The following is a 20676-nucleotide window of genomic DNA, read 5'->3' as shown; positions in this document are numbered from 1 at the left end:
TCCGTGGAAGCGTCTGCTATATATATATATATTTTTATATTTTTTTGCATTTATACTCAAAACAAACATCCCAAATACCAAATTAATTGTAGAAGACATGAAAACATGCATATTTTTGCATAAATCAAGATAGATATGGCATCCATGATTCCATTGTAGTTACTAGTATGTACAACAATCATCTATATTCTAGCTATTACAAACATACATCAAATTTTTAAGCATATTATAAAACATAAAACATTTAAGCATATTATAAAACATAAAACATAGAGCATATTATGATTTATCTAGCAAGTGAGCAACTGTCAACATTTGTCATGTCCAAAATTCAAATAATAATGTTTACAAAATATGTCACTTGGTCACCGCCAAGCCAAAAAGGTTCAAAATTCAAATTCACAAGTCTACAAGTCTAATGAGTAATCTATGACAAAAAGTAGTAGATTGTGAATATATCTACTAATCTCTCCTCCTTCCACCACGAATAGAACGTGGTGGCGGGCCTCCACGTGGTGGCAATGAAGAAGATGGTGCCTGTGGAAGTCGTGGCACTGAAACTGATGAAGAAGAACCCCCTGCTGTTGGTGTTGAACCATGGAACCTAGGAACCAAGGGACCAGATGGGGGTGGGGGTGGTGGCATATCAACACGGTCATCATCATCCTAGAATCGCTCAAAAAATTCATGCAAAAAAAAAAAACACTAGTTAACAAAAAAATTAAAAACATGAATTAGAGAAATGCTTTATAAGGGAAAATTGGAAAATTCATACCACAATGGACATACCTGGATAAGAGCATCCTCTAATTGCTCTAGTCGCAACACTCCATCCTCCAAATTGGGCTCCTCTGGATTCTTGTCCCAAATCAACAAGTCTTTATTAGACTTTGCATCTTCACAGTAATGGGACAACAATCGCAAGTTGTAATGAACATAAACCAAGCTCTCTGCCCGGTCTAAATTCAACCTGTTCCTTTTAACACTGTGGATGAAAGAATAAGCGCTCCAACACCTCTCTGCAGAAGAAGTGTTTACCACCTGTGATAGCACCCGCAATGCCAAACTCTGTAGAAGTGGAGTACCCCCTCCATGCATGTTCCACCACTCAAGAGCAGAAAAAGTCTCTCGATCTTTAATTGCATGCATGCTCCCAAATGGACCAGTGTTGAGCATATAGTTGCTCACCTGTCTCCGTACCAATGCAGCCTCCTCCTCATCAGGGATTAATTTACTCAATGCAGCCATATATTTTTTGTGAACCTCTTGATCTTGGTGTGGTTTTCTCCTACTTCCCCCCCCAGGTGCTGGTGTTGAAAGCCATGATGGATGATAGTATTTAGGTGTCAAAACATATGCTAATGCATGCAATGGAACATTTAGCATTTCCCATCGGTTTTCCACCTCTACACGAATATAATTGTACAAGGTGATATCTCTAGGCTCAACAATGTCTTTAATCTGCCCCAACATGCTATCCATTCGCTCATACACCTCCCCAATTACTGGTCGATCTGAATCTGCAAACTTGATCATGTAATAAATTGGTTTGGTGAATTGCAAAACATATTTAACCTGTCCCCAAAAGTAACTGTCAAGAACAGTGTCCTTGACTGCATTAGCACCATCTATGTCAGTGTTAATTTCATCCCATGTTTCAGCACACACCAGATTAGTTAAAGCTTGTCTCACCTTCACTAGCCGCCTAAATTTGAGGTAATAACTAGCAAATCTTGTCTTTGCAATTTTAAGCAATTGCAACTTGGAGTAAGTGCCATAGAAGTAGTTTACCCTTGTATGCCCTGTGATGAATTTAATGAGTTGCTTCCCTCTCCTGTAAATCTCAGCAATCCACCCACATTCTTTGTGTTTCACAATATCATGCATCAAAAGGTTCAATGTGTGAACCAGGCACCCAGACCAAAAGATGTGTGGATGAGTACGCTCAATAATTTTTCCTGCTGCCTTACAATTTGCTGCATTATCTGTGATCACTTGAACGACATTATTCGGACCAACATCTTTGATTGATTTCAATAGGAGATCTGCAATGTTTTGTGCAGATGCAGTGATGGAGGAGGAGTCATGACATGCAATAAATACTGCACCACTAGAAGAAACACCAAGAACATTTATCAAATGTTGGTTTCTAATATTTGTCCACCCATCTGATACAATGGATACCCCAGAATCTACCCACTCATTTGTAAAACGTGTCAAAGCTCTTTGAACCTTAGCTTTTTCTCTTTCTAATAACACTGTTCTAGCTTTCTCATAGTTGGGGGCCTTGTATCCTTTTGGGGCTTCATTAATGGCCTTTACCATTTCATGCCAATAGGGAGAGCGAAGCACATTGAATGGTACACTGCAAGCACAAAGAAAACGGACTATCTTTCCATCCACATCATCCCTCCCAGCAACATTAAGGAAATCCCCTATTGTTCTTCTACCTCCAGAGCTTGCAGAAGTACCATGAGGAGATGAGCAACTACCAAATTTAGAGGTTGCACTTGATTCAGAATGAGTTTTTTGTTTCTTGTTTTTTTGTTGTGCAGCCATCTCTATTTGGATGTATTTTCTTCTTTCTTCAGTTGAAATGTTTGGGCAAATTTGTACCCCCACAGAACCCTTTTTTTCATCACTGTCCAGCACCCCACAAAGATGCCTCCTCAGACGGGTATATGAACCACAATATGGTTTTCCTCCATGACAACCATGAGGGCACACAAATTTGTAAGATCTACCACCCTTTCCCCCATCAAGTTTGGTCACATAGTTCCACAAGGGTGTTGATGTAGCTTTCCCATCTTGTGTTTCAGTGTCCCCTTCAAGTTCATCCCCTTCCTCTTCAAACCCTTCCTCCTCATCATACATTGGGTCACTCCTATTAGGACCTGTTGACCTCTACCGGTCAACTACCCATGCAGTGCACCCCCTTTTTTCTTTGCAAGAAAAGGGCAACACCTGATCAGCGTGTCCGTGCCATCCAGCAGTCATCAGCAGCTTGATCAATCTAATTGTAAACCCAGTCTGCATGTATGAATTGTAAATAATCTTAGCAGACATGAGTCGTATATGTGTATTGCCTAGGTGGACCTAACTTTCTAGTGGTAATCTACGTCCCGGAAGGTTTTTTGTCTCACCGATCCATGGATCGGCAGAGTTTTCCTTCAAACCTGACCCCAAAGCCGGGATGGATTTTGTCATTAGAACTTTAGGAGAATCCTAGTGTGTTGATCTGCTAGATTATAGTTGTGTCGCAGAACTGGGTGATTTGTGAGGGTCTGTATTAAGTGGGTTTGTCCCCTTGAGATGTAAATTGTAAAAAGTCACCATGAAATGTGTCTTGAGGGTTGAAAATGTTTTAAATCCCCTCGTGAGTCCTAAGTCCTAGGTCCTAGGTGATGTTTCCGAAGGCTTAGTTCGATGATCCATTTAAAAAAAATGAAATAAAATAATAAAATAAATAAAAATTAAGAAATTTAAAAATTTAAAAAATGAAATAAAATAATAAATAATAAAAAATAAAAAAAAAATAAAGCAAAAACCCTAACTAATAAAATAATAATATTTTAAGTGAATAAATCGACGGATGAGATCAAGAGATGTCTTGATCCTCATCAACGGTCGAGATCATTTCTACATGGATCATTCGAACTAGCCGTTGGGATCATTTCCTTTATATAGGGTCTTAGGTGGTCATTTCAGATCATTGGATCTGTGAGTCAGATACTGAAGAAGCTCTCTTGTAAATCTGTTTCTGGTTAATAAAAGAAGACTTTGGGGTCCATATCTTGCTGGTGTTACTCTCTTAAAATGCTGTGAGATTGTTTCATTTTTCTGCATATGTTACTTTCAGTCGTTAATAATAGCTTTTTGTAGAGTATTGTGAGCACAGGTATCTTGTTCACTTGCTGGGGTTTGGGTGTTGTTAGGGTCTCTGAAGTAATGGCAGGTATCTCCATTACTTCCTGAGATCTAGCAGCATTTTTGCCCTCTTTGTTGACAGTTGTTTTGCGCTGTGCAGAAAACATCATTGAAGGAAATTTTGTGGGCGTTCGGGGAAGTTCTCGGCTGAACCAGCCAACTCCCGCAAGCATTTTTTTTGTTGAGCCCAGTTGGATTTGATCCTGGGTCTATCATTCGGTTTATTTTTTTTAATTTGCATGAAAGATTTTCTGAAGTTCTTCACAGTGAAAATCTGAAAATCTTTATTTCTCTAAAATATTTTTGTGCCTACTGCTGAATCTGGCTGTAAGGGGCCACATTTGTAAATTTATCAGCTGTCTTAGGGTTTCAAATTTTTTGGATCTAGGGTTTCAATTTTTTTTTACAGTTTTCATTATGGTTTTGTTTTTTTTTTGTGTGCAGGGTTTTCATCAAGATCAGATTTTCAGGAGTGTGCGGCTGCCCGGATTATAGCATTCCTCTGCTTAAAATCGTGGCCATCTTTCTTTACTTTTCCCCCACCAACACTTGCAGGCCAGTTGAAAATTAAGTCTCAGATTTATCAAGTGTCATCATCGTGTATCCGCTTACGCGCAGGAAGGATGTTTCTGAAAGAAATGGTGTAATTTTGGTGGAAGGGCCGCACAACGATCGATTTTTCAGTATGTCTCACGCATTCTGATCTGAAACTGAAGTTTATGTGCTGGGCATCACTTCATTTAAGCTGTACCATCCACCACAGTATTCAGCGAGTTATCAACGTACGATTTCTTGTGTGGGAGGCTCAGAAAACGTTTTTGCTTGCTATGTTCACCATCGGCTTAGGAAATCACTCCTGGAAATCTGCGTGTCATTATTCTGAGTATTGAGGAAGGCGTTTTCGTTTATCAAGCGTCGGCTTGGAAAGAAGAAAGCTGTGGTTTCTTACTGCTGTCGGATGCCTGCACAACAACGAGGGATCGGGGATCAGAGTGACAGCCCCCGGTCTGAGCGTTGTCGTGTCAATCTGCGCGACAACAGGACCATCACCAATGTCCTCTTCTGTTTCTTCCCTTCTATTCCTCACCTTTGCCGTCATTAAAACCAAGAGTGGAATGATACATAGAAGCCAAAAGAACACCATCTTGGAATATGGATATAGGTGGTGGACAACGACAACTTGTAAATAAAGGAGCAAGTAGAAACAATGGGAAAGAGTAGGAGAGGGAGGAGAAAAATACAAAAAAATTGTCAAAAAAACAAGGGAGTTTGGGGTTTGAACTTACCTCTTTAGCTCTTGTAGATGAAGTCCTCCAAGCTCTTGCTCCAAGCTCCTCCTCCTTCTCCTAGATCCTTCTTCTTCACTCCTCCAAGCTCTCCTTTCTTCTCCTCTCCTTTCCTCTCTTCTCTTCTCCTCTCCTCTCTTCTCTTCTCCAACTCTCATAAACTCAAAGTGAGAAAATGAGGAATGAATGGGGGCTTTATTCTTTTCATTCCTCACCTTAACCTCACTCTAACCTCACCCTAACCCACCCCCTTAATGTTGAGTTAACATAACTTAAAAAAAAAATTAAAAAAAATGCGTCTTTTTTCCCTTGCGGCGCCCCCTTTGGCCGAAGCGTACGGAAGCGTGCGTGAAGCGCACGCTTCCTGCTCCGAATCGCCGCGCTTCGGCGGCCCGAAGCGCCGTACGAAGCGCGCTTCGGAGCCATGGAAGCGGCGCTTCCGGCCGGCGCTTCGGAAATTCCAGGAAGCGTTTTAAATTGCCGAAGCGCCGCTTCCATAATTCCGAAGCGCGCTTCGTACGGCGCTTCCGTACGGGGCGCGCTTCGGAGCTTCGATCCGGGGGGGGGGGGCGCTTTGTGCAACACTGGCAGTGACTGCGCAGAGGCCAGAAGAGCCTGCGTCATCCACGCAGAGGCTGCAAGAGTGAAATAGAGAGCTAGAGAGGCTGCACAGAGCCTTAGAGGGCTGACGCAGAGGCCAGGAGGGTTGACGCAATGCTTCAGATTGTGCTGGAGAGGGTTTTGTGGGGCAAACTTTCAAAATTTCTGCTTCCGAAGAGAGGTATTACTGCCAGATTTTGTATCTCTGTCCGGTGAGCCAGTTTGGCACCCAATGTACTCAAGAAAAGCTGCTTAATAATAAAAACCCTTAGAATTGTTGCACCGGTTTTTCCAAGTTGGGTTTTTCTGGGGACGATTGTCCAAAAATAACAGTGTCCCTTGTGTGTTTGTTCATTTCTTTCAGTGGTTGATCTATAGATGGTTGAGACGGTATTGTGTTTATTTAAGTGTTTATATGGTTATATAACTTGTTAGTAATTAAACAAGTAGGCGAAACCAGAGAATACAGATAAACTTTCTAACGGGTAATACTTAGAAATTTCAACATGGTATCAGAGGGTTGCAGATCACAGGAGAGTTGAAGGCATCAACTGAATCAGAGAATTTGCAACAGAAACAGCTGTCCCGAGTGACAAAAGTTGTTCCTAGGCAGAAAGAAGCATAGAAGGGTTGACGCAGAGGCCCTGCGTCATCAGTTTGAGCCAGAGAGAGGCCAACACAAAGGAAGAAGAAGGCAGAAGAGGCTCACAAAGAGCCACGCAGAGACTCGAAGGGTTGACACAGTTGGCCAAGGGATCAAATCAGCCCTGCTGAGATTGCACAGAGCCTTGAGGCTCAGTCCTTCAGTTGTCGGGGCATAGGAAGTTGTGGCAGATTGCGGGGAGTGAAGTTGGTGGGGTGCTATTGCTGCTGAGACAGAACAATACCTAACGGGGCCAAACGAAGGTAGAGGGAGTCGCAACCTAGGCGGATTTCTAGCCAAGAAATCCAGATCAGTGTTGCAGGTGCACAAGAGATCGGAGAGGTGCGAATCGACGGTTGGCAGGCGGATTTCCTGGAGGGAAATTGAGACTCAGAGGTAGTCTAGCAGAGAACTTCCAAGAGGGAGGTAGCGACTCAGAAGGAGTCAAAGAGAGAACTTCCAGGAGGGAAGTAGAGACTCAGATGAGTCGAAAAGAAGAGCAGAGAGATGGCCATGAATGGACTGAGGGATCAGGGTACCTAGATGGGGCATCCAACTTTGTCATTTGGAAGGCAAGGATCCTGTCCGTTCTAGATAGACATCGCATCAAGGTCTTCGCCTTGAAAACTGTGGCTATCCCAGTCGACCCAACTGACAATGAAAGGTATGAGGATGCGATGGTCAAGGTGAAATGCATAATCCTTGATGGAGTCAAGGATCATGTGGTCTAACATATGGTTGAGAAGGAGATGGCAAAGGAAATGTGGGATACTTTGAAGATATTGTATCATGGCACTTCCGTGCAGAGGAATATGCTACTAGAGAATTAGCTGCAGTCGTACTAGAAGCAGAAGGGGGCGAAGGTAGATCACTTCCTCGGTAGGTTGCAGGAGATCCATGTTGAAGTTTCTAAGTTTACTTAGTTTAGAAATCCTTCATACACTTTTTCTGATTTATTCCTACCTACTTGTTATATTTCTATAACAAGTTATTTACAAAGTAAACACTGAAAATAAACACCAGTGCATGCTCAACATATTGCAGATCAACAACTAAAAGAAACAAGAACAAACACACCACATGACACCATTATTTTTGGACCAATGTCCCCGAAAAAACCCAATGTGGGAAAATCGGTGCAGCTGTCTGAGGGTTTTCTTATTAAGCAAAATCAGAGTACAATCTGGGTGCCGAAACTGGCCTACCCAACAAAGAATTTCCTTAGCAGCTATACCTCACAGTTTGAGAGAAATCTCTTGGCTGAAACCCTAGAAAATCCTTCCGGTAGCTCCTCAGCACAAAACTGCTCTACAACCCCAGCGTTTGCCCAATTTGGACTGCGTCAGCCCCTCTGTTTCACGCTAGCCTTGCATCAGCCCAAGGAGGCCCTGCATCAACTTCCTAGGCCTTTGCGTCAGACACGTTGGCCTCTCTGGTGCTCTGCGCAACACTTGGTTGCCTTTGCGTGGTCCTGCGTGAGCCCTTGCTGGCTCTGCATCACTCTCCTTGGCTGCTGCGCTGCTCTCCCGACACAATCTCTGCCTTCTTTGTTTCTCTGTACTCAATGCCCCTCAACTGCTCTCCCAATCACTGATTCTATCTCTCTTAGCAAACCTCGCTCTAGAGAGTAGAATGGATGATCACTCTGGTGTCTTCTCCAAGTAACTCTCAAGCCTCCTCTTATACTTTTTCTATTGACATCTCAATGGCCGAGAATAAGTCCCTAATCAATGGTTAAGATTAGATCTGGCTTGATCCATTTCTTTTGGACCACTCTAACACAGATTCATATTAATACACATTAATATTTTATTTTCCCTATGTTTAGACTTAGGGACTCCATTAAAATATTAGTTTTTTTAATATCTCATGATCTGTTTAGAATTTTCCCAAACCCTTTCTGGGTATTGGAGATCTCATGTGCCCCAACCTCTCCACCAAATTTCGTGGCTAGAGCACATCCGATGCTACCCCAAATCAACACTCCCTCTTAGCGAGGACTGTGCTCTAGCAATACTCCTCACTGAGTATTATTCTGATCATCCGGCATCGGTACTTGTGCTGATGCTAGGCCTTCCTGCCCAACATTCTCTGCATTGCTGTATCCTGTACTGTTGCCCATGGTTCTGCCACTGCCAATGCTGCATCTGTACGACAACTCCCTCTGCATTTGTGTTGCTGCTGGTCCTTTTTCCCAGCACTGCATCCACACTGCACCTCCTCTCATCATGTTGTATCGTGCTGCCCACTGCTGCACTGCAACTCAGTTACTGAGAAGTAAGTAACTGATCTTCCATTTGACCTTTTGGTTGGGCTAGAGACACCCACTGATGCTGAAGCTCCCTCTACCGCTGACAAGTGCTCCGTCTCTGCCCTCTACGCTGTTGCAACAAATCCCTGCATCTCGCATTGTTGCACACCTCTCTGTGCCGTCTTGCACTGGTGCAACACACCTGTGCCTCTCGCATTGCTGCAGCCTACTAGCTCTACACTGTCTCTGAACTCCTGCATTGTAGCTCTCTTTGGCGCTCCATCCGGATCCGTCTCTGCCCACTCAGCCAGTCTTGCTACTCCTCGTCGGGTTTCCTGTAGCAAGGTCTAATCCAAGAGGCTAGGTGTCTCGAGGATCCTAGCCCTCATTGCCTGTAGTCTACCTGACTATAGCTCGATGTCTCCCCACTTCCGTTCAAGTGGCATGTGTGCACTCATGGCACAGTGATCTTTTGTCAAAACTTCCTTCTCTGCCTGTGCTGGCATTGCCTTAGTCTCGGAAGACTCTCCCTTACGCTTCTTCCTTGGGCACTGGGTCACATAATGACCCATCTCCACACAGTGGAAGCACTTGACCTTGGAGAGATCTTTCTTCTTCCGCTTCTCCTACTTTCCCTCAAATGATAGGGCCACATCCTCCTCCTCCTGCTTGACCTTGATCCCTTTGTTGCTGCTTTCTGTCTTCGACTGCCGTCTGATCTCTTCCTGGCGAAGAGCTGCCCACATCTCGTCCCAAGGTGGGAGAGCCCCTTTGCCCAAGATACTTTGGACAAACACTTCCCAATCTCCTGAGACAGCATTCAGGGTTGTCCTCACCATAAGTTCCTAATCCGGTGTCGCTCCTATAGAAGTCAACTGGTCTCGAATCTCATTCAGTCCTCTGAGGAAGGTGTCAATCGATTGACCCTTCTTCATCTGATACGACTTCATCTAGTTCTTGAGCAGCATTCTTCTCTGCACAGAAGTATGCTGTTACAAGTTCTTGAGAGCCTCCCACATCTCGACTGCTTTTTCCTTCTTGGCTATATGTGGTACCACATGATCCTTGACCCTGTCAAGGATAATGCACTTGGCCCTTGCCATCGCCTCTTCGTACTTGTCGTTGTCATTGGGGTCGATTGGGATAGCTATAGCCTATAACCTTCAAGGTGAAGTTCTTGACACGATTCCTACCAAGCACTGATAAGGTTCTAGCCTTTCAGACTGCGAATTTCGATGCTCCGTCTAGTCTATCCTGGACTCTTACCCCGTGTAGTGCCATGACGCCCCTCTACTTCCCTCCTGGAAGTTCTCTGTTCGACTCCTTTCAGTCTCTACTTCTCGTCTGGAAGTTCTCTTTTGGACTCCCTCTAAGTCCTGATTTCCCTCTTGGAAATCCTTCTGCTGCTTGTCGAGATGCCCCCAACTCTGATTGTCTTGTGCAATTGCACTGCTGATCCAGGTTCCTCGGCTAGAAAGCCTTGGTAACAACTCCTCTGGCCCTGCTTTGTCAGGTACTGTTCTGACTACAGTACCTCACCAGCTCCACTCTGCAATATTTCTGCAGCCTTTTAGACTCCAGCAACTACCTCTCTATGAACTGCGTCGGCCCCTCTCTGCCTCATGCTGGCTCTGCGTCACCCCATATGGGTCCGCGTCATTCCTGGGATGCCCTGTGTCTACCCTCTGGCTCTCTGTGTCAGCAACGTTGGCCTCTCTGAGGCTCTACGCAGCTCCCAACTTCTTCTGCGTGGCTCTAGCTGGCTCCGCGTCACACTTCTTGGCTTCTGTGCTACCAGAAACAACTTATGTAACCTTGGGACAATTGTTTTCTGCTACTATTGCTTCGCTTGGCTGGTGTCTTTTAGTCCTCCTCTGATCTGCAATCATGCTCCGATACCATGTTGAAGTTTCTAAGTTTATTTAGTTTAGAAACCCTTCATGCACTTTTTCTGATTTATTCCTACGTACTTGTTATTCTTATTTAACAAGTTATTTACAAAGTAAATACTGAAAATAAACACCAGTGCATGCTCAACATATTACGGATCAACAACTAAAAGAAACAAGAACAAACACACCACATGACACCGTTATTTTTGGACCAATGTCCCCGGAAAAACCCAATGCGGGAAAACCGGTGCAACTATCTGAGGGTTTCTTATTAAGCAATATCAGAGTACAATTTGGGTGCCGAAAATGGCCTACCCAATAGAGAATTTCCTTAGCAGCTATACCTTACAGTTTGAGAGAAATCTCCTGGTTGAAACCCTAGAAAATCCTTCCGGCAGCTGCTCAGCATAAAATTGCTGTGCAACCCCAACGTCTGCCCAATCTGGACTGCATCAACCCCTCTTTGTCTCACGCTAGCCCTGCGTTAGCTTCCTGGGCCTTTGCGTTAGACACGCTGGCTTCTCTGGTGCTTTGCATAGCACTTGGTTGCTTCTGCGTGAGCCCTTGATGGCTCTGCATGGCCTTGCATGAGCCCTTGTTGGCTCTGCGTCACTCTCCTTGGCTGCTGCGTTGCTCTCTCGGCACAATGTCTACCTTCTCTGTTTCTCTGTACTCAATGTCCCTCAGCTGCTCTCCCGATCACTGATTCTATCTCTCTTAGCAAACCCTGCTCTAGAGAATAGAATGACTGATCACTCTGGTGTCTTCTCCAAGTGACCCTCAAGCCTCCTCTTATACTTTTCCTGTTGACATTTCAACTGCCGAGATTAAGTCCCTAATCAACGGCTAAGATTAGATTTGGCTTGATCCATGTCTTTTGGACAACTCTAACACAGATTCATATTAATACACATTAATATTTTATTTTCCCTAAGTTTAGACTTATGGACTCCATTAAAAATATTAATTATTTTAATATCTCCTGATCTGTTTAGAATCTTCCTAAACCCTTTCTGGGTATTGGAGATTTCATGCGCCCCAACCTCTCCACCAAATTTCGTGGCTAGAGTACATCCGATGCTACCCCAAATGAACAATCCGGGAGCAACTGACTTCCATAGGGGCCACATTGGATCAAGAGTTGATGGTGAGGACCGCTCTAAACGCAGTCTCCGAGAAGTGGGAGACATTCGTCCATAACATTCTAGGCAGAGAAAATCTTCTAGATTGGGAACAATTGTGGGCAGCTCTTCGCCAAGAAGAGATCAGATGACTGACCAAGACGAGAAGTAGCAGCAAAGGAGCCTGGGTCAAGAAAGAGGAAGAAGAGGATGTAGCTCTGGCATCTGCGAGGAAACAGAAGAAGAGGAAGAAAAAGGACCTCTCCAAGGTATACTGCTTCAACTGTGGGGAACTAGGGCATTATGCGAACCATTGTCCGAGGAAGAAGAATAAGCGAGAGTCGTCGACTCCAAGGCAGCACCAGCAAAGGCGAAAAAGGAGGTAGAGGAGGATGACGATTGTGCCATGAGTGCTCATGTACTTCTAGAGAAGAGGTGGGGAGATATCGAGCTATAGTCAAGAGGACTATAGGCGATGAAGGGCAGAATCCTTGAGGTACCCAAACTTTTGGATCAGATCCGGCTACAGGAGCCCCGAAGTGATAGTAATAGGATGGCGGATGTCGGTAGAAGCAGATGTGGATAAAGCGATAGCAAGTGCTAGAGTGTAGTAGTCGCTGGCAGCGCAGAGAGGGTTGCAGCAGTGCGAGAGGGCACAGAGGAGGTTGCAGTAGTGCAGGATGGCACAGAGAGGTGTTTGCAGCAGTGTGAAAGGCACAAAGGTGTTGCAACAGCACAGAGGCAGCAGAGGGAGCACAGTATAGCGACAGAGAAAGCTTCAGCATCAGGAGGGTTTCTAGCCTGACAAGGATGTCAGTAGTTGGGTGGATCAGTTACTTACTTCTCAGTGTCTGAGTTACAGTGCAGTAGTAGTAGCAGTAGCACGATGCAGCGTGATGAGAGAGAACTAGAGTGCACATGCAGTGTTGGGAAAAAGGACCGGCAGTAGCATGGATGCAGAGGGAGTTGCCATATGGATGTAGCAGTGGCAGTGGCAGAGCCATGGGCAGTAGTAGAGGATGCAGCAGTGCAGAGGATGTTGGGTGGGGAGGCCTAGCATCAGCATAGGTACCAGTGCCGTATAATCGGGGTGATGCTCAGTGGTGGAGTATTACAAGAGCACAGTCCTCGCTAAGAGAGAGTGTTGATTTTGGGTAGCATCGGATGTGCTCTAGCCATGAAAATTGGTGGAGAGGCTAAAGCACATGAGACCTCCAAGACCCAAAAATGGTTTGGGGAAATTTTGCCCAGTGAAGGAGATATCAAAATAATTAATATGTTTAATGGGTTCCTAAGTCTGAACTTAGGAAAATAAAAATATTAATGGGTGTTAATATAAAACTGGGTTAGAAGGTTATAAAAGACATGGATCAAGCCAAATCTAATCTTAGCTATTGATTAGAGATGTAATCTCAACTCTTGAAGACTCAACAGGAAAAGTATAAGAGGAGGCTTGAGGGTCAGTTGGAGATACACCAAAGTGATCAGTAATTCGATTTTCTAGAGTGGGGTTTGCTAAGAGAAATCAAATCAGTGATCAGAGTTCTGGCAAGGGGTAGTGAGTACGAGGAAGAGAGGGAGAGATAGTGCCGGAAGACTAGCATAGAAGTAGAGAGGCAGACACAGAGCTAGAGGGAGCTACGCAGAGGCCAACAGTGACTGCACAGAGGCTAGAAAGTCCTGCGTCATCCACGCAGAGGCTGCAGGAGTGACGCAGAGAGCCAGAGAGGATGTGCAGAGCCTAAGAGGGCTGATGTAGAGGGTTTCAGGCTGACATAGAGGCCAGGAGGGATGACGTAGTGCTTCAGATTATGCTGGAGAGGGTTTCGTGGGGCAGACTTTCAAAATATCTGCTTCCGAAGAGAGGTATTACTACCAGATTTTGTATCTCTGTCGGGTGAGCCAATTTGGCACCCAGTGTACTCAAAAAAGCTGCTTAATAAAAAAAAACCCTCAGAACTGCTACACCGGTTTTCCCAAGTTAGGTTTTTTCGGGGATGATTGTCCAAAAATAATGGTGTTCGTTGTGTGTTTGTTCATTTCTTTCAGTTGCTAATGTGTAGATCGCTGAGACTGTATTGTGTTTATTTTAGTGTTTATATGGTTAAATAACTTGTTAGTAATTAAACAAGTAGGCAAAATAAACCAGAGAATACAGATAAAATTTCTAGCGAGTAATACTTAGAAATTTCAACAGAGGCTTCGGGCTTTTGCATGGAATTTTCTTATTGTCAAACTGAAGTTTGGATAACACTTCACGGGGCTGGATTGGATGTTATTACCTGGGTTGATTTTTCTATCTTTTGGTAGGGGCGGAGAAGCTATTTGATCAAGTGTTGCGCATGGATTTAAAGAAGTGGAGCCGAGAGAGATAAGGGGGCTGAAGATAGAAGTTTTTTCTCAGTGGAGAATTTAGCCGGAGCTGAGAGAAATTTGCTGTGGTAGATTTTGGCATAATTTAGTAGTATCAAAACTGTGGGGCTTTTTCTGGCCAGATTGGGCAATTCACACTTGTTGGGGGTCACTGGGGGTTGGTGGATTCAGCCCAAACCCTTTCTGGGTTTTTGTGGGTTTATTTTATAGAATTTTATTGGCATTATTCATGCCTGAAATCCACATTCTTATAGCAGGGCGAATTGCTAGTTAGTTGAGGAATTTGCATGAGTTGTTGGGCTCAGTTTTGGCTTGGAGTTGGGCCAAACCATTTTTGGGTTTTTGGCTTTTGGGAGAGGAGTTTAGAGCTAAATTTTCAGAGGATTCCGAGGAGTATTCAGCCCTAAGATCAACATTCCAGCCAACAGATAGTAGCAAATTATTTATGGATAGTGCACAGATCACTCCGGGATCATTTCTACCACTTATGTTCGCACCATTTTTCCCGGTTTTGCTCAGTTTGGATAGCAAGCCCAGGTTCCAAAATTTTAGCTCATTTTATGTACTCTTTTATCATAAAATTAATAAAATGGCTCAAATTGTATTGTTGGACATTTTGGTGTTTTAATTGTGTATGAGTTCCAGTTTATTTATTGTTCCTAATCCATTGATTGGTATTAGCTGTTAAATTCCAATTAGGAATATTACAAAGGGTTATCTATATCATGACATAATTAGCTTGATGAACATGTAGGTTACATAACATATTACAAATACTGGATATCTGGGTTTTCTGCATCTCAAGCTGTGCCTTGTAGCTTGACACCCCATCAATTGTTTTTGTCTACATAAAGCTTTATATTAATCTTTCCCTTTTCTGCTGGCATGATCAAAATAAATTTATTCTAAATTTGAAAGTGTTCTCTTCCTTATCCTTATTGCTTAATCTGTTGAGAAAGTATATAGTGAATATGTAATGATCCTAAATAGGAAATACAAGTGATATAAAGCAAAAATATGTGCAACAATTTACAAAAACAAAATACTCATTAAACATTCACAGAAAAGCTGCAAATATGGAACTACTGTGCTATTTTATTAATTTTCTGAAGGCTAATTACAATGGATGACAAGATAGTGCACCTGGGATCGTCTCAATGGACAAGCATGACCAAACCCAGTTGAGAAAATGGTTGAACTGAAGGCTATCCAGCTTCTGCACCAATCTGCACTGCGCTGCCTCAAAAAACTGGCTTTCTATTGAAGTTCGAATCGCTGGAAGGTGCACTTTTACTTTCCAAAAAATTATGTGCTTTTAACCCTGGACTCCTTGGCCTAAACCCAGAAAACCCCACAGAGGATTTTGGCTTGTTTAGACTTTTTAAATTCGACCACCTTGGAGCCCAACTTCAGTTGCAACTGCAAAACTCAGCCTGCTGAAAACTGCCTATAAATCCTTCCGGAAATGCCCCCAAAGTGCTGGGATGACCCTTGCTATCAAATCCTTGACTTCCCGGATGAGCTCTTGGCCTAAGACACCTGCTCCTAAGCTCCACGAAAAACTGCGTAGTGGCCTCTGCGCAATCCCCTAGCCCAGCGAATCGAAATGCTGGAATGCTGGCTCTGTTGTTTGTAAAACTCAACAAGAACATTGGCCTATTGTTGCTTCCTCAACTCTCTAACTCTCTTGGCAAACATCTGATCTCTATTGGCTTCTACCTCCCTCTGCGTATTCTCTGGTTGCCCAGAAATATGCACTCCATGCTCTACGTTGGATGGTGATACTATCTCATTGCCCTAAAATTTCTGAAATCCTTATGGAACTGCCTCTCTAGGGCGGGCACGAGTGGTCCCCCGAAATAGAGGTTGAATCTCCCGCTTGAGAGATTCGTGGCTAAACAGCTGGTTGACTCAGCTAAACAGCAGAGTGAACAGTCAAGTTATTTTGTTTGCAAGATGTAAGAATGAATCCAAAATGAGAGTTGCTTCCTCCTTATAACTCGGGCCTCTCTTGCCTCATGTGGGCCCCTCCATCCCCCTATTCGACTTTCCCTCCAAGCTATTCGAATAGGACCATTCTAATTCCCATGTGGGTGGCCCCCACATTCAACTAGAAATCAAATTAAGTCGAATTGCCTCCTAAGTCCCTAATTCGAAATTGGTGTGTCCTCTTCCTTGCCAAAAAATGTGCAAAATTGTGTAGCAACACTCTGTTACAAATGTGTTTGAGAAGGGACATGATAATCCAAGCAACCTCAAAGCTGGGTGCTCCAATATGTGCTCACCCTCCCAGGTGGCATCCTCATCCGGCAAGTTCCTCCAATGCATCAAGAACTCCTTGATGGTATTGCTCCTCAGTTTTCTTTCCCTGCTCTCCAAAATGGCCTCAGATTCCAAAACCAGGTGGCCCTCATCATCCAGTGGTGGTAGATCAACTGCTGCTGTCACCTGTTGTCCCAACACCTTTTTAAGGCATAAGACATGAAAACAATTGTGGATCCTGCTCCCCTAAGGCATCTCTAACTCATAGGCCACCTCCCCAACTCATCTAACCACCCAGTAGGGCCCACAGAAGCGTGGCTGTAGCTTCTTGGCCCCCTTTTTCTTTAGCGTGGACTGCATGTAAGTGTTGGAATTTCTAAGTCTAACACATTAGAAACCCTTCATGCACTTTACTGATTTATTCCTACCTACTTGTTCTGTTAATTAACAAGTTATTTTCCATGTAAATACTGGAAATAAATACAAGTACATGCTCAACACATTACGGATCATCAACTGAAGGAAATAGAAACAAGCACAGAAGTGACACCGTTGTTTTTGGACTAATGTCCTCGAAAAAACCCAATGCGGGAAAACCGATGCAACTATCTGAGGGTTTGATTTATTAGGCAGTTTCAGAATACAATCTGGGTGCCAAATCCGGCTCACCCAACAGAAAAAAATATCGGCAGTGGTACCTCTCTACTCGGAAGCAGATATTCTGGCTGAAATCCCGGATAAACACTCCGACAACTTCACAGCTCTAATCTGCCGCACAAAACCTCAGCGTCAGCCTCTAGGGATTGCATCAACGTCTCTCTGGCCCAGTGTTGGCCCAACGTCACTCTGGCTTGGCTTGCGTCAGCGTTTGGAGGCACTACGTCAGCCCTTTGGCCCTCTCCGTCACCCACGTTGGCCCTCTGAGGCACTGTGCAGCTCTTGGCTGGCTCTGCGTGAGCCCTGGCTGGCTCTGCGTGAACCCTTGGCTGCTTCTGCGTCCCTCTCTCCGACAACTGCGTTGATCCTCTCGACTGTAATATTCCTAACCCAGAATATTCCTCAAACCCTAGCAAAAACTCCAACCAAATATGTGCAAATGATATAATAACCCAGAAGTGATAAAATAACAGTGGAACAACATATAATAATGTAACCGGAAATATAAGCAGATACACAAGAAATGTAGCGAGAAATGCTAAGCCATTTTATTATACTGAGCAATAAAATGATTACAAGAGGTGATCAGACAGATGGCACCTCGACCTGCACAAGGCAAGTGAAGAAATGCTCTCAGAATAACAAGGAATGGCCTCTCTGTGTGGATGCTACCATTGTGTTGCTGCTGCTACTGCTAGAAAACAAATGATGATTTGGGGCTGCTCCCCCCCTCGGAAAATGTTGAAACTCTGGAATCGGGCTCTACTCCAAAAACCCAGAAAGTTTTCCTGGAATAGCCGACCCTCGAGAATCGACCCCTTGGGGAATCTGCACAGTCCCGCAATGCTCTACGCTGCCACTGAAGAAACCCCTCTAGAACTCTGCCTAAAACTTTGTCAAAATCCGATGCAAGGGCTGATCCACTGCTCAATCACCCAGCATAAATCCTCCTGCAAAAACCCCAATCCAACACTGCTTCCAGAAAGAATTGCATCCCTCTCCCAATGCTGTGCAGGCCTCCAAAACGCTGCTGAAACTACTGCTGGAATACTGATAAAACTACTGCTGAAATGCCAAAGGAAATACCTTGCCCGAGTGGGCACTTGAAGTCCTCTGGGGCTAAGGGTGAGATCTCTGAACAGAGACACTCAATGCACTAAACAGTGCTACAAACTAGCTAAACAGCCAGCGTGCTCAGAAGTCGAAACGACTAGCTCAAAATGCACATAACCAGATGATCCAAAATGAGGGGGCTCCTCTTTATTTTATAGCCTCCGCCTCTCACAATCCCTAGGCTCACCTCTTCCTGCTTGCTTCTCCTCTTGCCACGTGTTCTTCCCTCCTGCGCAGTCACTCCATGTGTCTACGTGGGCTCCATTTCTACGTCTCCCTTTGGCCCCCTTGGCTCCCCTTTAAGTCACAATGTTGTGCTACCTAGGAAGTGACTTTTTATTCTAAAGTGAGTTATGTCCCCCTTCCTCACTTTTTTATTTACAAATAACTATAGAAGGCAAAAATTGAACAAAATGTAATATTCCAATTAGCCATAGCTAATTAGGATCATTACATCGGCACTATCTCTGCCTCTCTGCTTCTATATTCACTACCCCTCAGTTGCAACTCTAACTCTCTCAACTTTCTCAGCAAACCCAGCCCCAGAAAGTCGAAATCTTGATCTCTTGGTGTGTTCTTCAAGTGACCCCCAAGCCTCCTCTTATACTTTTCTTGTTGACAATTCAATGACCGAGATTAAGTCCCTAATCAACAATTAAGATGAAATCTGGCTTGATCCATGACTTTTGGACCATTTTAACACAGTTTTATATTAATTCACAATAATATTTTATTTTCCCTATGTTTAGACTTGGGGACTCCATTAAAAATATTAATTATTTTAATATCTCCCAAACTGTTTAGAATCTGCCCAAACCCTTTCTGGGTATTAGAGACCTCATGTGCCTTAGCCTCTCCACCAATTTTCGTGGCTAGAGCACATCCGATGCTACCCCAAATCAACACTCCTTCTTAGTAAGGACTGTGCTCTAGTAATACTCCTCTTTGAGCATCACTCTGATCATCCAGCATCAGTCCTTGTGCTAATGCTAGGCCTGCTGCCCAACATCCTTTGCACTCTTGCATCCTGTACTGCTACCCATGGTCCTGCCACTGCCACTGCTCCATCTGTACTGTAACTCCCTCTGCATCCGTGCTGCTGCCCATGGCCTTGCCATTGCCAAGGCTGCATCTGCACTGCCACCCCTCTCATCACGTTGCATTGCGCTGCCCATAACACTACCATTGTTAACTGCTGCACTGCAACCCAGTTACTGAGAAGTAAGTAATTGATCTCCCAACTTTGACATCACTGTCAGGCTAGAAACACTTCTGATGCTGAAGCCCTCTCTGCTGCTATCTTATGCTCCCTTTACTGCCTCTGCGCTGCTGCAATAACTCTGTGCCTCTCGCACTGCTGCAAACACATCTTTGCCTTCCTGCACTGCTGCAACCTCCTATGTGCCTCTCGCACTGCTGCAACCCTCTCTACGTTACCAGGGACTACTGCACTCTAGCACTCTCTGTTGCTCCATTTGCATCGCTTCCACCAACATTCGCTGTCCTGCTCCTGTCACTTTGGGGCTCCCGTAGCCGGATATGATCCAAGAGTTTAGGTACCTCAAGGATCCTGCCCCACATCTCCTGTAGTCTTCTTGACGACAGCTCGATGTCACCCCACCTCTTCTCTAGAGGTACATTAGCACTTATGGCACAATCGTCATCAATGGCCATCTCCTCTCCTCTGTTAGACTCCCTCTGAGTCTCTACTTCCCTCCTGGAAGTTCTCTTCTGTACTCCCTTTTGAGTCTCGACTTCCCTCCTGGAAATCCTCTCCTGGACTTCATCTGAGTCTCGATTTCCCTCCTAGAAATCCTTCTGTCAATAGTCAAATCGCACCTCTCCGATCCCCTTTGCACCTGCAACACTGATCTGGATTTCTTGGCTAGAAATCTGCCTAGGTAGTGACTCCCTTCTACCTTGGTTCTGTCCCGTTAGGTGGTGTTCTGCCTCGGCAACAACCAGTGTTTTAAAAAACGGCTGGCTCGGAACTGACTCGACTGAGTTGGTTCGAGCCAGGCCTCAAAAACTTCACTCGGCCAAGTATTCGGTTCGGCCGGCCGGGTTAATACCGAGCCAGCTGAGTTCTCTAACAAGTCGACCATCTCGGCCGAGTTTATATTAACCCAGTCGGGTTATGTACATCGGCCCAGGCACATAAAAAAACAACGATTTTTTTTTTTTTTTTTAATTAATTGTTTAGTGTGGAGGACTCCAAAGCACTTTAGTTTTTGTTTAATTGGTCTTTGGGGTCCATTCCCCTCTCCCAAACACTATTTAACCCACTCAACCCCTGTCATTCTCTCACAGTCATCTCATGCATTTTAGTGAGAGTTTGTGAGGAGTCGTTGAGTTTGGTTTTGGAGCAGCAGTGAGGAGTCTTGGGCAAGCATTGTAGCTGGAGTGAGGAGCTTCTTGGGCAGCCATTTGGAGCAGCATTGAGGAGCTGGTTTCTTGGAGCAAGCTTGAGGAGGCAGTTTGTGCCTGGAGGTATTTTTTTTCACTTGTACAAATTTGTTTTTGCTTATTAAATTTTATGTGCAAATCTAGA

General features: G+C 44.4%; 2 protein-coding genes across 3 annotated transcripts in view; one reads left to right on the top strand and one right to left on the bottom strand.

Moving 5' to 3' along the window:
* LOC149261988 (putative sphingolipid transporter spinster homolog 2) overlaps window positions 1-20676 on the top strand; it is a 486467-nt gene that overhangs the window by 222525 nt on the left and 243266 nt on the right. The window lies entirely within an intron of this gene.
* LOC149261989 (uncharacterized) lies at window positions 280-1573 on the bottom strand. Its single transcript, XM_089423165.1, has 2 exons — window positions 790-1573; window positions 280-666 (listed from the first exon to the last, which is right to left on the bottom strand). The coding sequence occupies exons 1-2, from the start codon at window positions 1534-1536 to the stop codon at window positions 463-465; spliced, it is 951 nt and encodes a 316-aa protein (XP_089279291.1). The 5' UTR covers window positions 1537-1573; the 3' UTR covers window positions 280-462.

Source organism: Pinus tabuliformis, chromosome 6 (assembly GCF_031772625.1).
Source record: "Pinus tabuliformis cultivar Carrire ecotype Pingquan chromosome 6, CPIR1, whole genome shotgun sequence".
NCBI lineage: Eukaryota > Viridiplantae > Streptophyta > Pinopsida > Pinales > Pinaceae > Pinus > Pinus tabuliformis.
Note: the sequence above shows the minus strand (reverse complement) of the source record. Positions and strands in the feature narration are given on the sequence as shown.

What these genes read in the sequence shown, in the direction of transcription:
- LOC149261989 (XM_089423165.1), bottom strand. Translation starts at nt 1,536, where the DNA reads ATGATCAAGTTTGCAGATTCAGATCGACCAGTAATTGGGGAGGTGTAT. An exon ending in TAGAGGATGCTCTTATCCAG is followed by an intron (nt 667 to 789) that starts GTATGTCCATTG and finishes GAGCGATTCTAG; the next exon opens with GATGATGATGACCGTGTTGA.